The 17,258-nt window shown below is 49.2% G+C and overlaps 1 protein-coding gene across 4 annotated transcripts in view; it reads right to left on the bottom strand.

Annotated features, from left to right (window-relative positions):
- PRDM11 (PR/SET domain 11) overlaps window positions 1–17,258 on the bottom strand; it is an 82,644-nt gene that overhangs the window by 40,022 nt on the left and 25,364 nt on the right. For 3 of the 4 annotated variants that reach the window (XM_079787680.1, XM_079787682.1, XM_079787683.1), the window contains exons 2-4: window positions 5,259–5,383; window positions 4,782–4,885; window positions 3,962–4,224 (exon numbers count right to left, since the gene is read on the bottom strand). In XM_079787680.1, coding sequence (XP_079643806.1) covers window positions 3,962–4,224; window positions 4,782–4,885; window positions 5,259–5,377 — 486 coding nt within the window. In that variant the 5' untranslated portion in view covers window positions 5,378–5,383. Of the gene's footprint in view, window positions 1–3,961; window positions 4,225–4,781; window positions 4,886–5,258; window positions 5,384–5,978; window positions 6,091–17,258 lie in introns of those variants that run through there. The other variant, XM_079787681.1, reaches the window with a different exon arrangement.

Below are 17,258 nucleotides of genomic sequence, written 5' to 3'. Positions count from 1 at the left end.
CCTCCTTCCCATATCCAGTGTCTCCATCTGAACATTCTCAGGCAATATAAAAGCTTATCCATCATGCCTTATCTCTACTCTAAGACTCCTTCACTGGGTTCCTTAAGAATGTTCAAGTCTGTCATTAACAAACACCTTCGACCCCATGTCTCTCTCCAGCCATCACCCTGCCTATGTCCTGTCTCTCTCCTCGCTTCTTATCTCTCAACTAGAGGCCTGGTGCATGAAATTCGTGCATGGGGGGCTGGAGGGGAGGGGTGTCCCTCAGCCCAGACTGTACCCTCTCCAATCTGGGACCCCTAAAGGGATGTCCGACTGCCCGTTTAGGCCCAATCCCAAAAGGCCTAAACAGGCAGTCAGACATCACTCTCACAATCCAGGACTGCTGGCTCCCAACCGCTCGCCTGCCTTCCTGCCTGATTGCCCCTTACCACTTCTACCTGCCAGCCTGATCACCCCCTAACCACTCCCCTTGCCAGCCTGATCAATGCCTAACTGCTCCCCTGCCAATTGCCCCTAACATCCCTCCCCTGCTGGCCTGGTCACCCCTAACTGCCCTCCCCTGCTGGCCCAGTCACCCCTAACTGCCCTCCACTGTTGGCCTGATCACCCACAACTGCCCTCCCCCACTGGCCTGATCACCCACAACTGCCCTCCCCTGCCGGCCATCTTGTGTCCACATGGGGGTGGCCATCTTGTGTGTTGGAGTAATGGTCAATTTACATATTACCTCTTTATTATATAGGATCAATCGTCTGAGAAGTGACTCTACTGCTCACCTCCATTCTAATAAGGTTTCCATCTCATCACTCTTCTGCAGGGGTTCTCCTGTGCAGTACTATTGGCATTGGAGGCCAGATCATTTTTTGTTGCAGGAGGCAAGCCTATGCACTATGAAACACGGAGCAACATCCTGGCCTCTACCTTCTAGATGCCCATGGTATATCCCCATCCTGAATTGTAATGGCCAAAAATGCCTCCAGACTTTGCCAAATGTCCCATGGGTGGGGGAGAGCAGAGCAAATTACTACAGATTGAGGACTATTGTCTTATAATAACAGCTCTTGCTAAAGTCACCAATGACTTCCCTGACATGAAATCCAATGGACACTATTAAGTCCTTCGCTTGCTTGGCTTCTCAGAAGAAATTGACATTATTAGCCCTTCTGGGCTCCTACCCGCAGGCTGCTCTTTCTCTGTCTCCCTTCCAGCATCAAGCAACCCTTCTGAATCACTAACTGTTGACATTCCTCAAAGCTAAGTCATAAGCCCTCTCCATCTCTCATTCAGCCTGTTCTCCCTGGAGGTGCCCTCCACACCCTGACCTCTCTGACCATTTCTGCCCAGGTGACTTCAGAAGTGACACTTCTATACCTCCTTTCCAAGCGCTAAACCCCCATATCAAAATGCCTACGTGACATCGTCACTAGGATACCTTGATGTCACTCCAACTCAACAAGTCCAAAACCAAGATCTTTCCCTCATCCCAGTCCCCCTCTGGCAATTCCCACCAACTCAACAAGTCCAAAACCAAGATCTTTCCCTCATCCCAGTCCCCCTCTGGCAATTCCCATTACTCAGAGAAAGGCGCCATCCCTGACTTGTTGGGAGAGGACACTGCAGGGGTTGTTCTAGACGCTTCCCTCTTCCTTACTTAGGGCAATTAGTTTATTTACAAGTCAAATCTCTTTCATCTTTAAAGCAGTTCACAAACCACTTCACGTGTCTCCATGTTTCTGCTCCCACCCGAGCCCAAGCCCCTGATATTGTCGACTTTGAGAATAACCACGGCACTCTAAACAGGGTGTGGGCATCCATTCTTGACCAATGCCCTCACCGCCCCCATCAGTTCTCCATGCTGTGGCCAAAGTCCTTTAAACTAAAGACAAAAGTCCCAATTTGGACCACTGGGCTCTACAATGGCCAAGTCTTCATCACCTCCTCCAGGCCCCTGTGTTGGCTGCACGCCAGGCACACTGGCCTTCTTCCTGTTGCTCAAAAATGTTGTGCTCTCTTGCCTCAGGGCTTTGCATATGCTGTTTCTGGATGCCCCTCATCCATCTTCACCTGGTGCGTATTCTCTTCCTTCCATCCCAGTTCAACTAGTAGGAAGCCTTCCCTGACCTCTGGCCACATGCATTTTCTTGGTTGTTCACTTTTCTCTTAGCCACTCTCTCCATTACCTTCCAGAGTCCTAATTTTCTATTTATTTATCTTATTCTTTCGCCCATTCCCTCTTCGCTACAGTAAACTCTATGGGGGCAGGACCGATGTCTGATCAGGCCCACCATTGTACCCCAGGGCCAGCCCATCACCTGGCACAAAGGAGATCATCAACAAGTGTTTATTTAATGCATAATGAATGATCTTCCTACCCCCTAGCCTGCCTTTCTCTACTGTCCCACATCCCCCATCTCTGTTCAAGCTTGACTCCTAAGAGTTGTCTTGGATAATTCTTCCTCTTTATATCTTTGAAAACCCTTCTTCCTCACCTCCACATCCCATCTATCACTAAATCTTGGAGATTCTCCCTCCTAAATCTCTCTCAAATATGCCCACCTCTAGCACCTGCATTTAAACCACCATCTTTCCTTACCCCTATCCCAGCTTCCCACTTAGAATCCCAATTCTTGGAGTCACGCCTCTGCTTGAAATGCTTCAATGGCTTCCCCTGGCCCACAGGAGGGACGATGGCTTATGGCACCGACCCTGGCTTATGAGATGCAGCAGGATCTGGCCCCGCCCTCCCTCTCTTTCTTATTTATTTTTTAATCCTCACCCAAGGAGTAGAGATATTTTTTCATTGATTTTTAGTGAGAGTGGAAGGGGGAGAGAGAGAGAGACATCGCTGGGAGAGAAACACATCAACTGGTTGCCTCCCATACCACACATACCCGACAGGCCTGGGGGTGGGGACTGGACCTGCAACCAAGGTATGTGTCCTTGACCGGGAATTAAACCTGTGACCCTCCAGTGCATAAGCCCATACTCTACACACTGAGCTACTCTGGCCTGGGCTCCCTTTCCTTGCCATGCTGCCTCCCAGGCTCATTGCTGTTGCCGCACAGGACTTCATGGAATTACTCTCTCAGCTGTTCTGTCTCCAGGGAGCATTTTTCCATCCCCTTCTATTACTGCTATTCACTCTTCCAATCTCAGGCTAAAGAAAGTCTTGCCCAAACCCCTCGTGTAGGCGAACAATAATAATAATAGCTGATATTCTCTGAGTACTTACTAAGGGCAACCATAACTCTAAGAACTTTACAGTTTTGACTCATTTAATCTTCACCATCAACTACGATTATCCTGTTACAGAACAGGCACAAAGAGGTTAAATGACTCGTCCAAAGTTGAGTAGATAGTAAATAGCAAAGCTGGGTGACATAATGAACTTGGGCTCCAGGGCCCAAATCCTCGAACACTGTGAACACTGCCACCTCCCGCTGCCCCCTTCAGTAGCAATGATCGCATATGCAAGTACTTGTTCAATGCCTGCTCCCCCTACTCCCTGGAGGCAGGGACCCTGCCTGTCTTATTGAAGGCTTTACCTCCAGCAACCAGCCCAGCACCTGACATTACTGCTTTTTTAGCTGAATGTCATGCTTTGCATCCCCACAGTCCCCAGCTCCAAGTCACCAGCTCCAGAGGAGGGCGTGCACAAACCTTTCGTAAATGCCACCGAATGGCCCACCAGACACCCACAAGGAGGATTCACAGGGAAATCGCTCCACCACGGATTCTGCCGACTACTGCCAGATGAGCTCCTCGGCATGGCCCTCAGCCACCAAGGGTTGCAGCCACTTGGCTAGCACGCGGGGACAGCAAGATTCATCACCCACCACTCCGGGAATGATGGCAAAAAGCTCTTGAGCCAGGCCGGGCCAGCAGATGGCTCCCCCTGCTGGTTCCCTTTCATGTTCGTTGGCACCCTCTCACATGGCACTGCCCAGGGGACACTCACCAGCCAAGAGAAGAAGCCAGCTGATTTGTCTTGGGTGGAGATCTGTCCCTCATAAGGGCCGAAGATGTGGCCTTTGGGGATAACCTCATTTATGCATCGCACGTCATTCTCCCCATTGGCGTCCTTGACCACCTCCATGCCCTGTGGGATGGTGAGGGCGGCCCGGTCTGGGAGGCCCACAGGCACCGGCGTGTCGGACACAAACACAGGGGGACCATGTTTCGGGCATTCATCCACAAAGTACTCCTGACAGGACTCGCAGACTGGAGGGAGAGAAAGAGGAGGAATTCGGTTGTTGGGGGAGGTAGGACAGCCCCCCATGGAGGAGGCTGAAGGGCTGATGGGAAAGCCCACCCTGAGACCAGCAAGGGCAATGGAAAGCACTGCCTGGCACTCCCGAGCCCAGCCCTGGCTCCACCCCAGCCAGCTACGGGATCCCTGAGTCCTCAGTAGCAATAACCCAGTATCTTCCCTGGGGGCTCAAGGACATGCCTGCCAACAAGGAAGCCAGTAACTGCCTTTGTTTCAAGTTTGAAAAACTGGAAGAAAGAGCATGCTCTGGAATCAGATAGCTCTGGGTTTGAATGCAACTGTGCATCTGTGGGCTGTGGGAGCTGGAAAATACCTCAGTCTCCTGACCTGGAAAATGGGACGAATGACAACCATCTCAATGGCTAATGGGGCAGATTAACTGAGGCATGAATCTGTGTCTGGTACCCATCATTAGTATTAGCCCTGCAAATTCCCTAAGCGAGATGGGGGTCAGGGGTTAGGGGTGAAGGGAGGAGTAGCCCAGGAAATAGCCCCAAGCTCCACTTACACCAGAAGTCCACTTGCTGGAAACTTTTGGGCATGATGAGGTCACGCTTCCCCTTCAGTCTCTTGGGCTCCACTTCCATGGCCGAGGGGTCTGGTCTCCTAGAACTGTCCAGGACAGGGGCCGTTAAAGAGAGCAAAGAAGCCATCGGAGAGGGAGAGGGTGGCGGCCAGAGGAGCCGAGGACCTGGTCAGGAGGCCACAGGTACTGGGCAGGAGGAGGAGCCCCAGTCAGCCTGCCTGTGCAGGGGTCAGTACAAAGGTGGAGAGGGAGGTGCCTGAGACCTGGGCCCAGGCCTTCCTGGCCACTGCGTGGTTTTCTCTAAAGCCTGTGCTCACCTCTGGCCCCAAGAGCTGCGCGGAGCAGCATAAGGAACGTGGGCAGGGAATGGCAACTCTCCGTAGGGTCTCCCACCAACCCGATCCCCCCAGCCAGTGATCCCCCCCTTCTCCCTCTCCTGTCCCCACACAGGGGCCTCACCAGGGCTGGCCATACTCCTGGTCACGGAGAGGTGAGCAGACTTCTGTCTTCACCACGGTCACCATGTCCCCCACAGCTGCCTTGGTCTGCGCCAAACACTCCTTCATGTTCTCAGTCATTCTGTTCTGGGGATGGGAAGGCGGGACCAGCACAGGAAAAGGATCAAAGAGACAGGGGAAGAGGGGTGAGTGGTGGAGAGGGCAATCGGGGGTCCCGTGGAATCTGGTTACCCTCCCTGCCATCCCCAGAGGAAGCTCTTGAGAACACAGACAACAAAAACAGCTGTAGCCTGGCCAAGAGGAAATGCCATTTCTATCCCGGGCTGGTCCTGGGGACGACTGGAGCCACCAGCCCCATGGGGTCAGGGGCCAGGGGCAGCTCAGGCCAGGAAAACAGGGCTGGATAGCATAGCCTGGACCCCAAAATCAAAGGGAAAAGGGTATGAGGAACCCGCAGGAGCCTCTGTACAAAACTCGGCAGTGGGGAGCTGAGGAGGGATCAAATCAAGTCCAGCGGGGACCAAGGGGAGTAGGCTGATGAAATGGGCCCTCAGTGCCTCCAGACAAGCCCCTAGCCCTGGGGCTGGCAGGGAATGCAGCCAGGCCCGCTTCGCCAGCTCTGAGCAGGTACAGGTGGGGCGTGGGGGTCCCCCTGTGGGCTGGCCCTGACTCCAAGCTCCACCCTGCTATCTCTAGGGGAGTCTCCCCAGTTGCTGCTTACCGCCCTCTTCCACCACAGCGCCGCGCCGGGCTTCAGCCCCTCCCTCAGCACCCCAGGATCCTCATGCCAAGCCAGGGTGACTCTTCGGGTCAGCGCAGCGCGCAGCTCGGGCTGGGAGCGCGCTGGCCCCGGGACTGGGCGAGCACCGTGTGTGACTCACTACTCAGGGCCCCGCTGGCCACACCCCTGCTCCTCGGCTAATCAGCCCCCTGCTCCCCACCGGGGCCCCAAAGCCAGCGGCGGCAGAGAGGGGTGTGGGGAAACAGGACGGCCTGCCCCCTCCTCGGAGCCGGCGAGGGCTGGGGGCGCGCGGAGGGGGGCGGGGGCAGCCCCAGCTGGGCCGACCTGCCCCGCTGCTGCCCCAGAGCCCGCGGGTCGTCCCGTCCGCGTGTCGGCGGGGAAAGTGTGATGGGTCGCGATCCGGCAGGGCCGCGCACGGACCGGACCCAGGGGCGGCGCGGGGGGCCGAGGAGGGCGCGGGCTGGCTCCTTCACTCTCACCAACCTTCCCGGTGGGGCGCTCCCTGCCTCCCCGGCCCGGCCCAGCCCAACGCCCGCCCCCCGCCCGCCAGGCCCGGCATTCCTTGCGGGGGCATGTGGCTTCTTGCCGGCCCCGGGGGCACGCAGTTGGCTGGCGGCCGGGAGGGGGGCGCGCGGGGAGCGGGAGGAAGCGAGCGCCCAGGAGGGGCGGGTTCGGGGGGGGGGGGGGCGCTGCTGGGAGGAATTCCAGCCCCTCCCGAGGGCTCGGCCCCCACGCGGGCCGCGGGGTGGGCGGCGGGCGGGCGCCTGGTGCGGGTGATAGCGCGGGGGAGGCTGGGCCCTGTGGCCTGCGGGTGGTGGAGCAGGTCTGCGAAACGCGCGCGCCCTCCAGGCCTCCGCCGCGGACCCACGCGGACTGCAGAGCCGCCTCCCGCGCCACCGCAGCGGCCACTGCCACCCAAGGGTCGCGCCCCGCACACAAGCCCCCTTCCCCACCTGTGCGGCCCAGGGTCGGGGGGCCGGCGTCTGCAAGCTCGCCTGCCTCCCGCCAGCGGCTCCACGCTTGGTGCTAGGCCGACCTCATTGCCCATGGATGAACCCCAGCCACCCATAAGAGACAGGAGCCTAGGGCGGGAAGGTGTCAAGTGGCTTGCCCATGGGCAAGCAGTCCACTGCTGGTGAAGTCTGGACTGGAGCCTGGGGCCCCCTCGGATTATGTTGGAAACAGAACCCCCAAACTCAAGCGTGAGGTTTCAGGCCGGGTTTTCCTCCATGCCATACCCTTCTGGGGATGACCTGGATCACCTGGGGTGCGTTCAGGCCTCAACCCACATGTCCAGCTACCAGGCGGGAACAAGACCCAGTGGATTTGGAAGGGGTCACTGAACGCCCTGCCCAGAGGAGCGCTCTCTCTTGGATGGCAACGTTCACACACAAGCAACCGGAGGCCATTGCTCTGGTAGTTGGAAGCCTGGGTCCCAGAGCAGCTCCGCCTGTGTTCAAATCCCACTGGTTAGCTGTGTGCCCCTGGGCAGGTGTTATGGACTGGATGTCCCCCCTCCCAATTTACATGTTGATGCTGGAAGGCCAATGTGCCTGCATTTAGAGGCAGGGTCTGCCTGGAAGGGATTCTGGTTAAATTACATCATAATCGAGGGGCCCTAATCCAATAGGGCTGGTGCCCTTATAAAATGAGGAGACACCAGAGCTTGCTCTCTCCAGCAGGTGAGGACAGTGGAAAGGTAACAATCTGCAAACCAGGAGAAAGAAAGTTCACCGAATTAGTCAGCACCTTTCTCTTGGACTTCCCAGCCTGCAGAACTGTGAGAACTAAATGTCTTGTTTAAGCCACCCAGCCTGTGGCGTTTTGTTATGGCAGCTGAGCGAAGACAGCAGGTTATCTAACCTCTGTGCTCTGATTTCTTCATCTGGAAAATGTGGCAAGTATTAGATTCTGTCACAGACGTTTCCGTATTAGACCGAGGTGAGTTTGAAAGGAGCTGTGCAATTCCACGGAAGAAAGCTGATCAGGAAGGTGGGCACGAGGGACATCATAAAGGGGAGGGGGGAGGACTTTGAATTCTCTCCCCTGGATTGGATTTGCTCTTTTTTTAAGCCGATCATTTGCACACTCTGGCACTATATTAGAAACAGAATGCTTGGGACCACTTTGCATTGGGCTCCCCTGCTTTGGCCCTGCTGCCCTCCACCAGCCCCACCTGTGTGCCATGCTCCACCCGGCCATGGAGCCTGTGAACTTGCTGTGTCCTCCACCTGCTCACGCCTGGAAATTCCTACCCCATCCTTCAGCTCTCACTGTCCTGCCCCCTCTCTCCCCGGCCCCCGGTAATACCCTCTCCAGCCTCATCTCCCTTTCCTCATGGCATGTCACACTTAGAATGGTCTTTCATTAGCCTGATTGATTAGTATCTGTTTCTCATAAGAGATTATAAGCTCCCCAAGGGCAGGGTTGCAGTGCAGGCCCTTTGCCCACCACTGAAGTGCCTGGCACCAGGGCAGAACTAGCCAAAGACAAGCCAAGTGCTAGGGCATAAACTTGAAGGAAGCACCCACTCTCAAGGTCGTTTTGAATCTTCTCTGACAGGCCATGTGGGTGATGCTGGCATCGAGAGGCAGTGAGGTGCCGTGGAGAGTGTGATGGAATGAGATTCAGGAGGCCTGGAGCCTGATTTTGATAACAAAGTTGTAAAGTATAAGCTCTGTGGCCGTGGGCACATACCTTACCCTCTCTAGGCCTTGGTGTCTTCCTGGTATAAAGGAAATGACCATAATTGCCAGGTTATCCCCACGAGGAATAAACGAGATAAAGGCAGGGGAAGGCCTTGGAGAGAGCCAAGTGCTCTGGGTTTGTATGGAATGTTAACATTAATCCAGCTGCCCAGAGGCAAGGGCGTGGGCAGGAAGAGGAGAGAGGATGGAGGGGAAGAGAGACTATAAAGGAAGGAAGGGAAAAGACAGAAAAGTAGGTGATAGCGAGAGAATAAAAGATGGAGGGGGAGAAGGAGGAAAGAGAAAAGTGGAGAGAAACAAGTAGGTGGGAAGAGAAAGGAAGACAGAGAGAAGAAACAAGGCACACAGACATTTTTCTAAGTCTTGCATGGTCCTAGGAAAACCATCCCCTTCTGAGGAAAGCATTCATTTGTATCTCAAAGAAGAGAGGTCTACAGGCCACTTCCTTTCATGTCTTATTTCTCATTTACAGCCCACCTTCATCACATAAAAGAATTGTGATGATTTAAAACACAAACACATATTCAACAGTTGAATAACCAGAGGCCTCCTAGAGAAAGAGTGATGCCAATTATACCAAGAATCTGTTTTAAGATAGTGACCTAGCTTGTCAGTCAGCTCTGAGCCTCCTAGCAGCTAAAGCAAAAAGGGAAACATGATGGGTTGCACAGTACTCATTTGACACCCATTTACTGACTGTCTGAACAATTAAGTTCTCTCCATTCTTAGAGGAGTCCAGTTGCCTAGGGAACCAGGATCAAGCCTCACTTGCATGACTGATGTGCATTATAACTCCTTTCTGTGTCTGTAAGGAAGGCCACAGGGATGGGGGCGGGGAGGCGGGGAGAAATGGGATGTGGGAGGATCAAATGAATTTCCCTTTATGAAGAGAGAGAATATGGACTATGTCCTTCACTGAGTCTATCTCAGCAGGCACTGTAAGGCCTGAGCAGGTGAAGCTCCAGAAACCATTTCTGCAGGCTGCTCTGACCCTGCTTGACCAGTGAGGGACTTGGGGGAGGGGTGGTGGGTGGGCCTCATGGAGGACTCCAAGCTGCTGGCAATGCTCCCTCTCAGCTGGCTCCTCTGAGTCTGGACATGCAGAGATTAGGCATGTTGCAAACCCAGCAATGAGATGCAAACCAAGAGGAGGGGGCCGAATGTGGCTCAGGAGCCTGCAGCTCTGTTTTCACCTTGGCAGCGTGCCAGGGTCCTGGAATGCCCAGCAGCCAGTGTGGCCAGAGGACTGGGAGTCTGTGCCCACTTGGTTTCCCTGGAGGCTGGCAACATGAGAATCTGGCAGGTCTGTTCTGGTACCACCACAGCATCCTCTGTTTGTGCCCTCTGATAACAAAGGAATAGATTAGGGGCCTGGCCAAGTCACACACTGACCTGGGCTGGGTGTCCTGAGCCCGAGGTGTCAGTGCTGGCTGTTCCATAAACTCTTTAGGTCCTGCCTTGCCCTGAGCCTCAGTTCCCCTTCCTGGAAGATATAAGGTCCAACATGGTTCTTAACAGTAAATCATGGGATTAATGGGGGAGAGCATGTAACTGTTACAAGGAGTTGTTGAATGGAGAGAAAAAAATTAGGACTTGAACTTATGTATAAGATAGACTTGCAAGTATATGTAGATACTTTTGTGATGAACAAAAGATTAAATTATTAAAAAGTGTTATTGAACCAGGCCTGTGTGGCTCAGTGTTTGAGCATCGACCTATGAACCAGGTCACGGTTTGATTCCCGATTAGGGCACATGCTCGGTTTCGGGCTCAATCCCCAGTGTGGGACGTGCAGGAGGCAGCCAATCAATGATTCTCACTCATCATTGATGTTTCTATCTCTCCTTCTCCCTTCCTCTCTGAAAGCAATAAAAATATGTTTTTTTTTAAAGTGTTATGGAATTCATAGAAGCTCTAGGTCACCATGTGTTTTGTTACTCAACCAACACCAGGATGGCCACTCACAAGCTATGTAACCTTGAGAAAATTAATTAATCACTCCTGCACAGTTACTTGGTTTCCCCATCTGTCCAATGGTACTGTTATAAGAACCTATCTCATAGGGCTGTTTTATGTAGCATAATGCCTGTCATATATTAAGATAATATACTAGTACTAGTGGACTTATAAAAGTTCTTATTATCATTCATTTTATTTATTACTAGAGGCCCAGTGCATGACATTCGTGCACTGGGGGAGGGAGAGGGGGTCCCTCAGCCTGGCCTGTGCCCTCTCACAGTCAGGGACCCCTTGGGGGATGTCCACCTGCCACAGAGGCTGGATAGGCTCCCGCCACCACCGCTGCGCTCACCAGCCATGAGCCTGGCTTCTGGCTGAGCGGCGCTTCCCCCTGTGGGAGCACACTGACCACCAGGGGGCAGCGCCTGCATTGAGCGTCTGCCCCCTGGTGGCCAGTGTGCGTCAAAGTGACCGGTTGTTCCACCGTTAGGTCTATTTGCATATTAGCCTTTTATTACAAAGGATTTTGAAAGTCTAACAGACATCAGGTGGGCACACTGATGAAAATTTTTGACATTAAAAGAGGGCCTTCACAGCAGTATTTAAGTATCTTTTTTAAAGATACTTATCCCAATAGAAAAAATGGAAAAGAACATGAAAAAGCAATTTGCAAAAGAAGAGAGACAAATAGTCAATATGCTTTATGGAAAATTGTAAAACTTTAATACTCAAGTAAAAATTAAAACAAATAAATATCATTTTTCCTCTATTAAGGGGGGGAAAATACCCTCCATGCCCTACTCATTAGAATATAAATTGGTCTATCCTTTCTGGAGGGCAATTTGGCAACATATATCAAATGAGCAAAACCTATCAGGAGCAATCCCCAGCCTAGGAACATCCTAAGGACATAATTATGTTATGTGTAAAGATTTACCCACCAGGTTGTCTTCTCCAACACTATTCTTAGTAGCAAAAAACAGAAAACAATGTAAACCTTGAAAATAGGAGAGAAGTTAAGATATAGTATAACAATGAAATACTAGACAGCAATTCCCAATGCTTTGGAAAAATATTTATTGACATGGAAACACATGCTCAACATATTATAAAATAAAAATGAAAGTTATTATTAAGTGAAAGAAGATAATTTAAAAAGGCCACATACTGTATGATTCCAACTATATGACATTCTAGAAAAGGTAAAATCATAGAGATAGTGAAAACATCAGTGGTTGCTAGGGGTTAGGAGTTGGAAGGGATGCATAGAAGGAATACAGGATTTTCAGAGCAGTGAAAATACTCTGTATGATACTATAATGGTAGAAACATATCCCAACCCATAGAATATACACCAAGACTGAACCTTAATGTACACTATGAACTTGGGCCATTATGATGTGTCGATATAGGCTCATCAGTTGTACAAAACGTACCACTCTGGAGTGGGATGTCCTTAATTGGGGAGTTGTGTGCGGGTATTTGGGAACTTACTGTACTATCTTCTTGATTTTGCTGTGAACCTAAAACTGCTCTACACAATAAAGTCTATTTTTTAAAAATGAAAACTATAAAAGGACAGATACAAAATAATATCATGTAAAATGTATGTGTATAGCTATATGGATTTGCATGCAGAGGTCTGGGAGGATGCATTCTGGGATATCGATCACTAGTGGTTAGTTGCGGGAGAGAGATGTTAAAGAGAGAGTTCTGTTGTTTTTTTGCTTGTGAGAAAAAGAATGTTGCTTAAAAATTCTTTAAAGAAACTCCTTATATTCATTTAGTTTAGAAATTGCTAGAAAAGATATCTAAGGTTTTTCCATCGTTACTCACTGAGATCAAACTTATTGGTTAGGAGGAAGGAGAGACCCAGGCATGTAAGTGGCACCAGATGCACAATTGATGAGTCAATCAATCAATTGAGAGATTGATCAATAAGGTCATTGATATTTCCACCATGAAGCACTTCTGTTTTTTGTTTTCTGTATAATTCCCATTTTGAAAGATTTCTCTGCTAAACAGATGGCATGCACTGTATAGGAGTTCATTCATTTTCCTAGTTTTTATACATAATATATAGGTTATGCAATAACTAGGGTTAACACACTGGTTAGTTGCTATCATTCTAAGCAAAAGCAAAGAAATTTGGCACAAACATTTACTTGTCCTGCTGACTAATATTAATTAATAGGGAACTGTTCAATATTCATTAAGCTTCTTTATGTTTTAAAAATAGGTCGGTGGATGGCCCTGGCTGAGTAGCTCAGTTGGTTAAGAGTGATGTCCTGATGCACCAAGGTTGCAGGTTCGATCTCCGGGCAGGGCACATACAAGAATCAACCAATGAATGCATAAATAAGTGAGGCAGCAAATCGATGTTTCTCTCTTTCTCTCTCCTTTTCTCTCTCTCTCTCAAAACTCAATAAAGTAAAAAAAATAGATTGGTGGAGAATACTATGCAGAAATGAGAATGAACAAACTCCAACTATATGATATAGTATGGCTGAGTCATAATGCTGAGAAGAGAAATGAGACCCCAATGAGTACATATTGTATAATTCAATTTATATGAAGTTTAAAATAGGCAGAGCTAGGGCGTCAGAAGGAGAAGTGTGCATGGTAGTCCTTGGGGATAACTAAGAGGGACAGAAAGAGGGTTCTAGGATGCTGGTCATGTTCTATTGATCTTGACGCTGCCCCCCTGGGTGTGTTAAGTTTGTGAAAATATATTAAGCCAAGTACATATTATGTGCATTTTTCTATATGTACTTATATGTGAATAAAAACAAAAATATATGGGCAGGAGCCCTAGGGGCAAAGGACTCCCACGGGGGAACCTCTGGCTCTGTGCAGCCCTGATTGTGTACGTGGAGGAATTGTGGCCGATGGGGTTTCAGGCCTTCATCTACAGAGCAGTTCCCACTGAGCATCAGCAGTGAGCTGCCCGAGGACAATAGAACATAGTCTCCCAGGATGGTTTTGGTCCCTCCTGCAGAACCTAAAGATAAAAAAGGTGGACTCCAACATAGGCAAAACTTTTATTAAGAGAAGGTTGGGAAAAGCATGTAAAGGTTTGAGGAGGTAGTTAAGGGTGGCAACTTTTTTATGCGTTTGCTTCTCACAGAGGACACTGCTGGGGGCTTACCTGGATCCCATTCACCCTTTCCTCCCCACTTAACCATTTGCACTCGCTTGCTTTTTTCTCGATTCCTTTATTCTCCTTGGGATTTAATTTTTTAAATACCCCAGATTTTACAAAGCGCGGCAGTAGAATAAAAAACTGGAGTTTCTTTTCATACAAACTTATTTATTTGGATTTTTTTATATTTCAAATTATTGATACATTCAATACAATTCGACATACGAGCTGCTACCGATGCTAACCGTGTCGAGTCACACTCGACATCCGAGTGCAAAAGGTTAATAGAACTGGACAGAGTTCAGGTGCCACACCTCCTCCCCCACTGAGATTCAGGAGAAGCTGAGCCCACTCTCAGCTCCAGGGTGGGCTCCAACTAATGGAAGCCAATTGTTGTCATACCATCCCCCTCCCCAATTAGATCATGAACCTGGCCTTTAACTAATCACCTTGTCATCTCCTGACATGACACCTGACCTACTTAGGCCCAACACAGGATGGGAAGAACTTTTACTTCATGAGTCAAAGAAGAAAGCACACAGCCATTGTTGCGAATGGCAGCCTTGTCCTGCAGAGGATCCTGGCAGGAAACACTTTTAGGACAAAGCTAGGGCATCAGAGGAGTGGGAAGGTGGGGCAGAATTAGAAATAGGTTTGGTCTTTGTCCCCAGTTCCTGGCACAGAGCTCCTAAAAACCCTGGAATTTCCTAAGTAATACAGATGTCTTTTGTTATTAATAAAGAGCCCCTTTCCATCACACCTGAGTTTATGCTAATGAGGTGACTTAGGGTTGGGCCTCTAGGTACCCTCAGGATTCGGCTGGTCAACGGAAAGACTGAGTGATTAGAGTTAGAACTTTCAGCCCCGTCCACTGGCCTCCTAGGAGAGGAGTGGCCTGGAGATTGAGCTCTACAAAAAAAAGTTTAATTGAGTTATAATTGACATAAAAACATTATATTAGTTTCAGGTGTACAACATAATGATTTGATATTTGTATATATTGTGAAATGATCACCACAAAAATCTAATTCACATCTGTCACCACACGTAGTTACAGGATTTTTTTCTTGTGATGAGAACTTTAAAGATGTACTCTCTTAGCAACTTCCAAATATGCAATACAGTCATATTAACTACAGTGTCCATGTTCTAACGTTACATGCTGTACAATACTTATTTTAACTGAAAGTTCATACCTTTTGTCTCTCCACCCACTCCTCCTTACAACCAACCCCTGTCCCAGCCCCAGCCTCTGGCAACCAACAATCTATTGTCTGTATTTATGAGTTTGTTTTGTTTTCGTTTTTCTAGATTCCATATATAAGTGAGAGCATATGGTATTTGTCTTTCTCTGACTTATTTCATTTAGCATAATGCCCTCAAGGTCCATCCATGTTGTTCAAAATGGCAAGATTTCCTTCTTTTTTATGGTTGAATAATCCTATATAATAAAAGCCTAATATGCTAAGTGTCCAGTCATCCATTCAACCAATCAAAGCATAATATGCTAATGATATGCTAAGGTACTCAACCGCTTGCTATGATGTGTACTCATCACCAGGGGCAGATGCTCCAACCGGTAGGTTAGCTTGCTGCTGGGGTCTGGCAGATCGGGACTGAGAGAGACGGGCCGGACATGCCCTGGAGCCCTCCTGTGGTCCCTCTCTGGCTGGCCAACCTCCTGTGTCCCTCCCTGGCCCTGATCGTGCACCAGTGGTGTCCCTCGGCCTGGCCTGTGCCCTCTCACAATCCGGGCTGAGGGACACCCCCCCCCTGAGGGCATGAATTTCATGCACCGGGCCTCTAGTATTATAATATTACACTATATATATACTATATATATATATATATATATATATATATATATATATATATATATTGAGTGGCCAGGTTATTATGATCTCTGAATGCATAATAATATGCCCACTCAGTGTATTTGTATCTCAAATGGGTACCAAAAGTATTCTAGACTTTTGCTGGAGATCAACCACCTATTTGCCCTGAGCTTTCTATCAGCCAGTGCAAAGGGGAAAACTGATCAGGTGCACGATTATAGTATCTTTGATATCAAATAAATGAGGAACTCAAGAGAAGTACACTGAGTGGACAGATTATTATGCATTCAGAGATCATAATAATCTGGCCACTCAGTGTGTGTGTGTGTGTGTGTGTGTGTGTGTGTGTGTGTGTATATATATATACCACATTTTCTTTTTTTAAATATATTTTTATTGATTTCAGAGAGGAAGGGAGAGGGAGAGAAAGACAGAAATTTCAATGATGACAGAGAATCACTGTTCAGCTGCCTTCTGCACACCCCACACTGGGGATTGAGCCCACAACCCGGGCATGTGCCCTGACTGGGAATCAAACAGTGACCTCCTGGTTCATAGGTCAACACTCAACCACTGAGTCATGCCAGCTGGGCAAAACCACATTCTCTTTATCCATTCATTCATCAATGAACAGTTAGGGTGTTTCCATGTCTTGGCTATTGTAAATAATGCTGCAATGAACACAGGCGTGCATATGTCTTTCCGAATTCATTTTTATTTTCTTTGGATAAATACCCAGAAATGAAAATCCTGGATCATATTGTAGTTCTGTTTTTAATTTTTTGAGGAACCTCCACAAAAAAACAGTATCTTCACCACACATAAATTCTTGTCTTTTTGATAATAGCCATTCTAATGGGTGTGAGGTGATATCTCACTGTGGTTTTGATTTGCCTCTCCCTGATGATTAGTGATGTTGAGCATCTTTTCATGTACCTGTTGGCCATCTGAATGTCTTCTTTAGCAAAATGTCTATTCAAATCCTCAGCCCACTTTTAAACCAGACTGTGGGTTTTTTTCTCTATTGAGTTGTATGAGTTCCTTATATATTTTGGATATTAACCTCTTATCAGTTATATGATTTGTAAATATTTTCCCTCATTCTGTAAGCTGCCTCAAACATTCTTGAACAAGAGTCAGAGTTTCCTGGTTGAAGGCATCAAGGTGCTGGGGGAGGGGCGCACTGGGAGAGACAGGGAGGTCTGCCCCCTCCGTAGCCCTATGCCCGTCTTCCATCTGGCTGTTTCTGGTGTGTTCTTTGTAATAAACCAGTAGTTGAAAGTAAATCACTTTCCTGAGTTCTGTGAGTGGTTCCAGCAAATTGCAGGCCTTGAGGAGGGGTTTGTAGAAACCCCTGATTTATGTTGGTCAGTAAGCATGGGTATCCCAGGACCTGTGACAGGAGTCTGAAGCGGGGGGGGGGGGGGGGGGGGGTTAGGGGGGACTGAGCCCTCAACCTGTGGGCTCTGTGCTAACTCTGGGTAGTTTTAGAACTGAATTGAGTTGTTGGACACCCAGTTGGTGACAGAGTATCAGAGAAGTGCCTGGTGTTGGCAACATCTCAGAGGCGGGGCCTTTGACAGGGTTAAGTGCTGAATAGGCTAGCCTGGGAATC

This window comes from Cnephaeus nilssonii (assembly GCF_951640355.1).
Source record: "Cnephaeus nilssonii genome assembly, chromosome: 13".
In the NCBI taxonomy this organism is placed as follows: domain Eukaryota; kingdom Metazoa; phylum Chordata; class Mammalia; order Chiroptera; family Vespertilionidae; genus Cnephaeus; species Cnephaeus nilssonii.
Note: the sequence above shows the minus strand (reverse complement) of the source record. Positions and strands in the feature narration are given on the sequence as shown.